This window comes from Pseudorasbora parva, chromosome 13, assembly GCF_024679245.1.
Source record: "Pseudorasbora parva isolate DD20220531a chromosome 13, ASM2467924v1, whole genome shotgun sequence".
NCBI lineage: Eukaryota > Metazoa > Chordata > Actinopteri > Cypriniformes > Gobionidae > Pseudorasbora > Pseudorasbora parva.
The window spans coordinates 31,966,278-31,979,163 of NC_090184.1; the positions used below are offsets into that span (position 1 = coordinate 31,966,278).

At 37.6% G+C, this 12,886-nt stretch overlaps 1 protein-coding gene across 2 annotated transcripts in view; it reads left to right on the forward strand.

Annotated features, from left to right (window-relative positions):
• Positions 1-12,886, forward strand: part of adamts10 (ADAM metallopeptidase with thrombospondin type 1 motif, 10) — a 79,564-nt gene that overhangs the window by 59,124 nt on the left and 7,554 nt on the right. For both annotated transcript variants that reach the window (XM_067413957.1, XM_067413956.1), the window contains exons 17-20: positions 1,037-1,160; positions 10,215-10,295; positions 11,255-11,418; positions 11,910-12,036. In XM_067413957.1, coding sequence (XP_067270058.1) covers positions 1,037-1,160; positions 10,215-10,295; positions 11,255-11,418; positions 11,910-12,036 — 496 coding nt within the window. The remainder of the gene's footprint in view (positions 1-1,036; positions 1,161-10,214; positions 10,296-11,254; positions 11,419-11,909; positions 12,037-12,886) is intronic.

Genomic DNA, 12,886 nt, shown 5'->3' on the forward strand with positions numbered 1-12,886 from the left:
AAAGAATGCAAAAACGCAAGAAAATCATAAAAGTAGATAAAGACTATAATTGTTTGGTGAAAAGCTGAATATTTGTCCTTGTCCTTTGGGTCTGGAGTCAATGCTGAATACTGTTGACTAAAATATAAGGGAAAACAATGAAAAAAGACTTTTATTTTGAAATTTTAACTCTTGATCATTTACACAGCTGTCTGGTTGTTCTGCCATTTTTCCGTTCGAGCAGGATATATTTTTGCAGAGCAAATGGCTTTATCTATGCCATCCTTTTATTTTACACTTTTCCTGATAGGCTATTTGTCTGTAAGTGACTTAAAGTTGATGATTATAAAAATTAACACATTTGTAAAACGTATGCTTAATTTTAAAGAGATATGCCTAGTTACTCTGATTACAAAGAATGTTTTATTCTTATTTGAATGTTTGGTAACACTTTAGTTTAGGGTCCAATTCTCACCATTATCGTTTGCTTATTAGCATGCATGTTACTAGGATATTGGCTGTTTATTAGTACTTATAAAGCATGTATTAATGGATTTTTTGCATGCCCATTTTCTACATCCCTTAATCCTACCCAATACCTAAACTTAACAATCACCGTACTAACTATTAATAAGCAGTAATTAGGAGTTTATGGAGGCAAAAGTTGTCATTAATAATTAATAGTGAAAATTGGGTCCTAATCTCTAAGTATGTTTTGTTCTGTTTTTGCAAAAAACATTTTTCGTTTTAACGGAAATGAGAGACTGTAAATTTTGAATGCTTATATCTCCTAAATGCAAATTTTGTCATAGTTTTGGAACATACCAGATTATTCATAACATTAAGGCTAACACAGTCATACTAAAAGCTAAAAAACTTACATTTTGATTTCAGTGGACGTTTAATGCACAGCATGCAATTTGACAGTTTAAATTTGCTCAGACAATGATGCAAATGCGAAGGTGTACATTATGTAGTGTAATATCTGCGAGTTTATTATAATTTTTTCTTCATTGTGACTTTTGTAATGTGTGTGTGTGTGTGTATCTGTATGCAGCATGTGGGCTGTGACCGGATTCTGGGCTCGGATGTTCGGGAAGATCGCTGCCGTATTTGTGGAGGAGATGGGAGCAGCTGCCAGGTCATCGAGGGGGTCTTCAATGACTCCTTGTCTGAAGGAGGTACACTGTGCACTTCATTTTGAACTGGAACAATTTGTAACAATATGTGCAAAAGAAACTGGTATTGCTGAAATACCATTTTTCTCGCTGAGGACCTGGTTGTTGAAAATTTTCCACTGACAGTTTTGTTTCAGACAAACAGTCTTGTGAAATAATGTTTTAGGTGTTAAAATATAAGCCCTCTGTGGGATAGATTCAGTAAAAACAGCTTTTCTATTGACAGAGGTAGAGTACCTATTGCTGTTGATTTACAGTTGGTGTTAAAATATGATCATCTAATGTTAAACTTAAGCTCTATTCAGCACAGAGTGCTAAAATATTGTTCCGATCAATGATTTAGGTTAACATTAGGTAATCATATTTTAACACCAACTGTAAATTCACAGAAATAAAAACGTACTTTACTCTGAAAGAACTTTGCTTTTCTGCTGATGTCACTTAAGTTTGTCTTGTTGCTTTTTTATTAATTATTCTGTTTCAATTATTTTATGTCACGTGATGGAATTAAAATGAGTTGTGAACATTTATTCATATTGACTTCCAAGTATCACTATTACAGCCCATAGAAAAGGGTTATTTAAGGGTACGTTTACGCAACAACAATGTACTAAAAAGTGGAAAGTGTTTTGTTTTTCGTGAACAAATGACAGCGTTGTCAAAACAATCCCCATTCACACCGATCCACAAAAACGGCTAAAACGCTGTATTACGTTTAGTGTTATAAGCCCTGTGTCAAATTGTCATTAGCACTCATAAACCAATGCAAACATCATGTGCAAATAAACAATGTGATTAAGAGGCACCAATATATTCTCAGTTAATTTCCCCTTTAGTATCCTAGAATCCTTCAGAAGATGGAAGATGGATAATATAATTAACCCTCCATCAGATGTGTGTGTATGTGTGTGAGTGAGACATACTTTGAGGTACTGGGAGCAGCCTTGGCAAGTTCCTCTGGTGTCTGGGGGAATATTTTGAGGCCTGAATCTAACTCAGAAGTCCAAGTGAACTGGATTGTCCAGGATCGCTCCTTCCTTCAGTGGCGCACACCAACCTCTTTAAAGCCCCTGATAATTCTTCTTTCCTGTTCTCCAGTTAGCACTTTCTCTGCCTGTGACCATAGAGATTTCAGTAAACGCGCTTCTCAATTAGCTATTGAAGTCATGAGCTGGAAAATGTTCAAATGAACTTGCGCTTTGAGATGGGATCATAGCAAATGGTGTGAAAAGGTGGGAACATTCTTCTAGTATAATTAATTCAATGTATTTCACTATAAAAAAATCCTCAAATCTGTTGCAAGTTGTTTTAAGGTTTCAAACCCTCCACCCTGTCTATAAAAATAATCTGATCGCTTTGCGGTATGTTCTGACACTGAACAGACGCGAGAAGTTATTGAGCGTGTTGTCAAGAATTAAATAAAAATCAGCTCACTATAAAAGAAAAGGAAGAAAATCTCCATGATGTAGGCCAAAAGCAGTTTAATGGTAAAGTGCAAAACCGAATGAGTTTACAGTAATAGTCAAGTAAAACATCATTTTTTTTATAGCACCTTTTAAAACAGTGTTTACAAAGTACAGTAGGCATAAGAGAAAATAAAATCTACAGACTAAGGGTAAAATACATAAAACAGAAATAAGAGAATAGAAAAACATAATGAAAGAAATAAGATAACAACTATACCTGTTTGGAAACATTAAACATTTTGAAACATTAAAACATTTAGTTTTAAAGATGTATCTTATGCACAAAGGCTGCATTAAGAACAGCAACATATTATAACACAATAAAATAACAGTTTTCTATTAAAATATATATTTTAAAATGTAATTTCCCTTTCACGGGAACTCGCTCTGCTTCACCGCTCTGGGAACGCCTCTGCGTGATTGCATCATGAAGCACCATCTGCAATCCATCGAATAGAGAGATGGAACGTCATAGGCGGCTGACTATAACTATAAAACTATAAAGCATCCTGGCCAAGCGGCAACCTCCCGCGATCTCTCTTAAGCCAATACGGAAGTAATGTAAACTGCAATTCCTTAACTGGCCTCTAGGGACAGGCTCCAGAAGGGAGCAGAATCTCATTGAGCCCCATGTTAAAATTCTCAACTTTACAGCAGAAAAAAAACATGTTTACAGCCTGGTACAAATTGTGGTTTTTGGCCTATAAGGCTAATTTTGATCTTCATGACAACTGAGGGGGTGAATTTTTTTATAACTCATTCGTTTACGTTATATAAAGCCTTAAAGTTCTGCATAATTAAGGGCTTGGTTACAGGTGGATAGCCATTTATCCGCTGTCTATAGTCATTGCGTCAGCTCCGCGCACATCCTGCCTTTTTGCCCATTTTCTGTTATCTGGGAGTGACACGTGATGACTCGCTCGCAAGATGGCAACGCCCAGCTCGCCCCTACTTTAAGCTTCAGAACGGCTTATCGGAATCCTATGGGTGGCGTCACGGACACTACGTACATATTTTTTATGATCCTGGCAAACGCATGCCTCCAGCCTCTGTTGCCTTCAGCAAGCGCTCTATGTATCATTGTCATTGTCATGACGTCAGCTCTGATCTTCAGCAGATTTAGCTTTCTGGGCCACCAATGAGATGGCAAGATCAATAGGTTGCTCTATGGCAGCCCTGGTGGCCATGGAGAGGCATCTGTGGCTTAACTGTACAGAGATAAAGGAGAGAGATAAATTGTTCTTGCTTGATGCACCGCTGTCCCCTACGGGCCTGTTCGGTGGCGCCGTCACTACCGTCACCGACAGGTTTCAGGAAGCGAAAAAACAGTCTGCGGTGCTCAAGCAGTCATTAGGGTGGTCCTCACATCACACTTTCGTCTGGTCTACGCATCACACTCAAGTCTACGAACTAGACTTGAATGCTACTCCGGGGGCTCGGTGACTCGCCTCTTAATACAATGTCATAGTTTTAAGCAAGCATCCGGCTCCTATGGGGTCGTGGGTATTCTCGTTCCCAGAACGGTGAACAGCGCAAATTCCCATGAAAGGGAACGTCTCGTTTACAACTGTAACCTTATATGCAGCGTCACCCTGCCATACTCCCCTCCCAGCATGCCCGCTAGCGTCTTGCTTCAGTCATATTCCAGAAGCTGAAGGAGTGTGTTTGCTGGGATGCTTTATAGTTTCCGTCTCTGACGTCACCTGCCTATGACGTTCCATTTCTCTATTGAACTGATGGCATTCGTGTATGGCAAGCCGTTTAAGCATTAAATACACCTTCCCATACTAGATCGCAAAAAACTTGCCGAAACTTATGACTAACCGGAAGTAGTATTTTTGACAAAGAAATACTCCCATCAAACGTCCACCTTAACTTTTGAAACTTTGTCTATGTTTAGTATGGGAATCCAAGTCTTTAACAGTGTAAAAAGATCAGTATGCATGAAACAGCATTTCACCCCCCCTTTAAGATTTCTACAATGGGATTGTGACTAGTCGTAATATGGATTGAAGATATCTACAATGTTAATTTGACTAGTCATAATATACATTCAAGATATCTATAATGCTTTTTTTACTAGTCATATTCTTCCATTAACTTCCATTGGAAAATATTTCCAGATATAACATTCTGACTAGTCAAAACTCCTTTATAGATATCTTAAACATGCATGCAAATATACCTTAGCTAAGCCACACCTTAAACATTTTATTAGCCAATCATACCGCAGAAACCGTTGTCATCTGCCATTTTGTTTAAGAATTGTATAATAAAAGCCCTGCGTCTTTGGTCATTTTAAACTCCTTTATACAGAAGGAAATCAAACGTATGAAAATAAAAATGTACCTGGGACATGTATGAAAGTGACATATGCAGAGAAGACTCAAGAAGGTTGTTGTCTTATTCTAGGCTATATATTAAAGTAATAAATAATGTTGAGATGTGCATGCTGTAGATTAAATTGTGTTAGTTGTTATTCCCAAATGAACACATTTAAAATCTTTAGGCTAAGTATTGTATTTGGCCTTATTTCTGGTGCAACATTATGCTATAATTTTAAAATAACTTTTCAACGCAATGTCGCTCATCACTCAACACAGCAGAATATCACATCGCAGATCTTTTGCTATAATACAATACACCACTCCCACCTTGTGGATTATTACCTTTATGACGCGAGTAAACCGCTACATCATGCTAATTGTAAGTAGCTACATCATGTCAATGTCATTTAAACATTTATTAACCTGTAATCTTTTTAAAATCATTCTTCAACTTTTTTGACTGGGTCTGGCTTGATTCTGAAGCATTATTCTTGTCCATCACACGTTTATTTTCGTGTTCTCGGGGTCGGGGGTTTAATTCCATTGTTCTTAACACAGATGAGCAGTTTTCAGTCTTTATTAAACATTACACTTTAGGTCCGTTTTGCCACATGATTCAGTTAAAATCACAACGCTAAATGCATGCTTGCTGGAGACATTTAATCATATGCATCCAAATGTTGTCACTCGTCGATTATTGGTGGAAAATTTCCTCTCGTCACATCCCTACACAACAGCAGATTTGACTAGGAGCAGGTACAATTCAGATATCTTAAAATAGAGTTGTGACTAGTCGAAATTGAATTAGAGATATATCTAATTATCTTTGCGTATGTGTGACGCGTCTATTAAAGATATCAATGACGTCATTACAGATGTCTTAAATAGAGTGTTGACTAGTCAAAATGTATTGAGATATCTCAAATTAGATTTCTTACTAGTGCAATTATAATTGCAGATATCTCCAATTGTCATTCTGAATAGTCGAATTATAATTATCACTAGTCAAAATACTATTGTTACTATCTTTAAATATATTTATAGATAGTCAGACAAAGGTTTAAATGCTAAAATGGCTTGCGATATTCGTGCTTCACGACGCAATCACGCAGAGGCATTTCTAGAGCAGTGATGCAGCATCTCGTTCCCTATTCTGGGAACTAAGGTGACAGTCGACACCAACACATTACTCCTGTGATAGCAATGCTGAATGGCATCTTTACTCCAGTCTTTAGTGTCTTTTAGTGATCCTTCAGAAATAATTCTAATTTGCTGATTTGATGGTCATGAAACATTTCTTATTATCAGTGTTGAAAACACTCGTGCTGCTTAATATTTTTGTGGACATTTTTTGTGATATATTTTATTCAGGATTATTTGAGTATAAAGTTAAAGTATATATATTTTTTGTAAAGGTGTGATTCTTTACTGGTATTTTTTTTTCAACATATCAGTGTACATTCTTTACCAGGCCATATTAATATTTACATTTTATTATTAAAAAAAGGTTAGGAATCAGAACATAGAGTGATATACAGTTGAGGGGCCTATTGATGGCTTTATGGAAACTCAAACAATGTGTATAAGTGTTTGTGCAGTGAACATGGTGCTTCAGGTCAGATATGTGTTGGACAGCTGCCTTGCTGTTGAGGGGTGCACAGGGACTCCAGCCGTTCTGAAAAGGCCTTTCATAATTACCTGCTCACATGCAAGGCCCAAGTCATAAACGCTGAGATACAGGATCTGAGCCATGCAAAATTCCTTCCTATATAGTTTGTTCTGAAACAGACACACTTCAGTCAGGATGACGGTTTAGTCACAAACAGGAGTGATCTGAAAAAAAACTGTATCTTGGTTTCCACAAAGGTATTAAGCAATGGTATGTAGAAATAACAAATTTGAGCACCAAATTAGCATATTAGAATGATTTCTGAAGTGTCATATGACACTGAAGACTGGAGTGATAATGCTGAAAATTCAGCTTTGCCATCACAGGAATTAATACAATTTAAAAATATAATAAAATAGAAAACTTTTTTCTGTATTTTTGGTCTTTCAAAAACATAAACTTTTGAACAGTAGTGTGTTAATTGCTTAAATAAAATTGTGTTGTAGTTTGACCAAACTCTTTCCTAGCGTGCTTACTAAAGAGTAGCGGAGTTAATCTACTCACTATTTGAAATAATTTTGCATATCTGACGTTAGGTGCTAATGAGAGTCTAGAGTGTGTACTGTGCTAGAGACCTACTGTTGCGGTCTTGGCTCATTAATATTATTAGATGGTATAGTAAGTTATCCAGCCACATCAGCAAAACCTAATTAATATTAATAATTAACATCTAATGAACAGTTAAATGGCACTGAACGTGTAGATTCTGTGATGCTGCAGAGGTTTGAATGTGAGCCGGTTCGGTGTGGGTGGTGTTGTTGAATGGCAGGCTGCTGGCTCTGCTGGACTGAAGGTTATTCTCAGCTGCAGGAAGCTGTAGTGGGCCCCTCCCTGGGCGGGCAGCAGGACAACATTGACCGCGGTGGCTAGCTGAGGCTGAGATGATGGGCTATTCTTGGCTGTATTTTTGAGTTCAGGGTTCTTGAGGGTACAAGCACAATTTAAACACAAAGAAACAGTTTGTTTAAAATGTGGTCAATAAAAGAGAAGCTTCCAGTCATTGTGCTTCACAAAATGCCAACTGAGTGACCAAACCACTCATGACCACTAATGGTTCATGTCTGCCTGCTTCGCTCTCTCCATGGATGTGTGCGTATGTTGAGTACTCTAGTATATTCTTATTCAGAACCAGTTTATATTTTTAAACTAAATGGTTTTCATGACTTTCAATTCTGTAGTTGTACCCGAAAGAATCAGGAGGCAAGAAAACATTTGAATAAGATTTATTTATAGTTTGTATACAAAAGTAGTATAGAATAGATGAAATGGTAAAGTTCTTTGGCTCCATAGTCCGAATCCAGAGGGTGCTTCCATTTCCTTACTGAAGAGGAAGGCCGGGTCGGAGCTAACCCCCTGATGTATGGACAGGGACTGTCCTAGTGGTGGTGGGGAGGATGGGGATGAACGTCGGCATCAGAATCTGCGAATGTAGTAATGGGTGGAAACAGAACTTGTATACTACAGATGGCGAATAATGATTGGCTAGATAGGAAATTACGCTAGAGCTTCTATTTCTTGAAAATGCATGCATACATATAAACGATGTCCTGCACTAATAGTTTAATTCCCGAACAATTGATTATTGAACCATTTGTGTACAGTGAATCAAAAACACTTATGAGTCATTGGAATAGTAACAGAATTTATCTGATAATCTGATGCATCTTGTCTGACTCGAAAGAGCATGATTAGTGTGTTATGAAGTGGTGTATTACAAACATGAATGAACAAATGAATTTGCTTTTACTTTCTTAGTATTTATAATGTACTTTTTATTTAAAGGGGGGGGGGGGTGAAAGACTCAGTTTCAGTCAATCTCATGTCAATCTTGAGTACCTATAGAGTAGTATTGCATCCTTCACATCTCCGAAAAGTGTTTAGTTTTATTATATTTACAAAAGAAATATGGGCTGTACCGAGTCTTTCCGGAAAAAAACGAGCGCCTGGAGGCGTATAGTGGGCGGAGCTAAAGAATGACGAGCGCGCAAACCCTTGCTATCGATCTCAGCTAATACAGATATGATCCAGAATCATTCGGAGGCTGAAATAAATTGAACAGGAGAAACGGCAGCAGCAGGACGTCCGTCTCTGTGGTATGTACTGTATTTAGTGGCCTGTCAACATTTGTGTGTGTTTACTCGCAGTTTATGAGGACATGATTCGGTTTATGGACTATTGTATGCGACTAACGTTAAACCTTAGCAGTAGACGTCAGACTAGTGTAACGTTATATATAGAACAACAATAGAGTCCGTTAGCGCATTTGAATGACGAAGCACGTGATCGTGTCGTTTACTGATGTTTACTCACGCGACGATAAGCAACAGCACAGACATTTGAAGCAGTTTTACTCACCGGCTGCTTCCAAAGCAGGACCGAACCTTTATCGCTGGGAGCGCTCCGTCAAAAACACACTTCTTGGAGTGTGGAGATCCACTTTGTGATGCAACTGAAGCGATGTTGTGCAGCTTCCCGTCATTTCTGCGTTCAAATCGGTTCAAATGCAGCGCTGCCTTCCCGGAATGCTGTGCTGAAGCGTTGAAGTCACTTGATGTCAAAGTGGAGGTTTGAAGTGGAGCGCGGCGCGGACTATAACCGACATAAGTGTTCACGGACGACTGGATCTGCACCTGAGAGAGTGTTTATGGGCGTGCGTGCGCGTGCACCCTACCGGGAGAAGAGCCCGTACGGCCCATACAAGGACCTTCCGATCTATTAACGCCCAGCCATACTCGAAAAAAACTCTCCGAAACTTGTGAGAAACCGGAAGGAGTATTTTTGACACAGAAATACTCCTTCAAACGTCCAACATTAGTTTTTGAAACTTTGTCTATGTTTAGGATGGGAATCCAAGTCTTTAACAGTGTAAAAAGCTCAGTATGCATGCAACAGCATTTCACCCCCCCCCCCTTTAATTTATTAGAGACCAATTATTGGGTCTCATTTATTTTAGCCGCCTCATTTATATAATAAAAACATAAATTTAATATATTAATGTAAAATATATCTTATTTTATATATGAATATAAAAATTATATACGGCATATTAAACAATACCACCTTTGTGCTGCATTTAAAACACATTTTGCAGGAATTTGTTATATCTGGCATTTGGCAACTGAATATTGAGAAGAATAAATGCAATAAGAATTGATTTTTCTATTTATGTATCTTCCGCCAAAAGTATTGGTGATGGAAACAAAATCATTAAAAGGAATCAAAACCAGAATCAATAAATTTATGACTCCCATCTTTAGATGGTTTATTGTTTTGTCTTCACCACATTGCCTCCTGACTGTTCACAACAGAATCTTTCTCGGTGGCAGGACTGGATTGAAAAATTAGTTTAGCTCTTTTCTTTTTTTAACTCCTTGGTCAGAGGCTGGAGTTGTTTGCAGGCCTGTGGTGGAATCTGGCCTTAAACACGTTGTGTGTTGGACAGCAGAACTGAGAGACGTTGCCCAGGAATTCATTCGGAATCTCAAACCTCTGCATATCCCATCACAGTCACTCTCAGTGAAGCACCACTAACTGCATTGTTCTCTTGCTATGAATAAATATATGTGTGTGTGTTTGTGTGTTCACTCTTTCTTAGGTTATGAGGAGGTGGTCAGAATCCCCAAAGGATCTGTATTCATACACATCCAAGAGCTCAACGTCTCTCACAATTACTTGGGTGAGACAACATTTTTCATGTTTTTTCTCAAATATGAGCCTCTCAGAGGAACCAGAACTAATACACTGTTGGAGTAGATTCTGTAAAGAGCTTCCCCACTGGATTTCAGGCATAGATCTGAGAGGGCTTTATTGTGCCTCAAGGCTCTGCTAAGTTGACTTGTGGCTTTTTTAACATTTTATTGTTATCTTTATAGTCATCGTCTTTGGTGTGAATGGGCCTTTATATACAAGGAATTTATACACCTGTTTTAATAACTGCTCCTCCACCTGTGGAAATATTGGCAGTTAATTTTTACAGCCACTGTTCAGTGGTTTCACTCAAACTAAATGGTTTTGTGACTGTATGAAGTGCATATGGTGAAGGATAAAATCAGATGGAAGGGAAAAATATATTTTTATGTTTTTGCATTTGCTGACAAACCATTTGTTTCCTGAAGAAACGTTTTGTTTGCATTCGCTTTAAAAATGTTTGTGCGTTTCCCAAGAAGCTTTGCATTTGCTCGCAGAAGCATAGAAATATAGTTTTTCCTGCCATCTCTTATTATTTCCATCTTCAATTAAAAGGAAGGAAAAGCTATATTTCAATGCTTTTTTGAGCGAATGCAAAGCTTCTTTGGGGAAAACGCAAAACTTTCCCTTCCATTTCATATTTTTCCCATAGCCATAGCCCTTAGAGGCTCCATGAGTTTATTATGATTGGTTGCCTGTTGCTAAAAGAACACTGTATAGTATTTTACACTTTGGCACCACAATTTGGGGATTGCCACAAAGCTTCAATAATCAAAAAAACTTCCTTCTAAATGTAAAACCTTATTTAACCCAGATTTCAAAGTGTATCCACGCCCTGGGGTTAGTCAAAGCATGAAAAAAAGCCTGTACATTAACAAATGTGTCTTTGTTTTTTTGTACTGTGTATTGAGGCCTGTTAATTATTAACCATTTCCATGATTATTACAGTGTTGAAGAGCAAGGGGGATCAGTATTTCATCAACGGCAAGCTGACCATTGACACATCACGACGCTTTGACATCGCAGGAACCACCTTCCACTATCGCCGACCCACCAATGAACCGGAGACCCTAGAAGCACTTGGACCCACCAACATGACCCTGATCGTCATGGTAATGCAGAAATGCTGGGTGGTCTGTTCAAGCAGGATATTTGTGCGCTGCTTGTGTTGGTACAGATGCCTCAGAATTTAGACAGCTGCAATGTATTTGCTAAGTGTAATTTTCAGTATAAATGTTATTTCAAGCTGAAATGTGTAATTTTTTTACATAAATACTTACTCCTGTCCCGGTTAAATATGTTGTGAGAACAATGGGTAAGCAATTTGTAGATTTATTGCACCAAAAGGTGTAAACAATGTGTTTCTTTGCACTATCAAAACATTGCTTGTTTTTTTTTTGAGCACTCAGATCAGCTCGGCACAGAAACCATAACGTGGGTTTGAGTCTGGAATATCTGTTTGTTCTGGCAAAGGAAGATGTTTTTTATTTATTTATTTAATTTGATTACAAACGATCCTGCTTCATGAAATTGCTGAAAGTTTGAAATCAAAGTGTTTGATGGTCGGATCAAGCAGGTTTTTTTGTTTTTGTTTTTTTTGCAGGTTTTGGTCCGTGAGGAAAATCCTGGGATCCATTACCGTTTTAACCCACCTGTCAACAGAGATCCACTGAGTGTTTATGCCTGGCATTATACATCCTGGTCTCGCTGCTCTGCATTGTGTGCAGGAGGTAAGGGTTTTCTGTCTGTTATGGTTTCGTTGTCTCTTCACTGACACATATAAGAAAATTATTCACACATGAAGGTGGCATTCCTCAAAGAAACTGAATTTAAATGGTGTACGCATTCATAGTGATTGCTTAATGCACAAGAACATCAAGTTTACCAACACAGTTCACATAAACAATTCAAATTTCCCATGTCTGCCTGATAGGATGTGTGTGTGACCTGTTTGAAAACGTGGGAAAAACACTTACATGGACTGTATATAACCCCAGCTTAGATGTCACTTCCTATCCTCAAGCTTTTTCCCCTTTATTCTTGCATTCATGCTTTGTGAGTTAATGACCCGTATTTATCTTGCTGATAAGTAACTATTAGCTGTGACTCAGAACTAATTTGCTTGTGAAAACATGGAATCTGTTCCAGAACCGTTTAAAGGTTGTTAAAATGGAAAAGGAAATGCCACAAAACATTAAATTCAATACAAAATAGCAGGCAAAACAATATAAATGTATATTATAAAACTGAAAAGTGTTAAACATAAGGATGCACGATATACAGTATTTGTACCATATCAGTTATCAGCCAGAGTTCGAGATTTATTTTATATAATATATAAAAAATATATCGATAATGCTCCATAATGAATATATATCTGCCAATAAAAAAATTTAAAATAGGAGAAATGAGCATGCATAATATCCAAATATTTATCTCTTTTTCATACTGTACATTATATTGTTGTGATAATATAAATTTACTTATTGAATTTAAAATGATTTATTTTTGTCAGGTTATCATTCAAAGGTTTGGGGACATTATTCTCTTATGCTCAACTAAAGCCTAGTTCAGACTGCA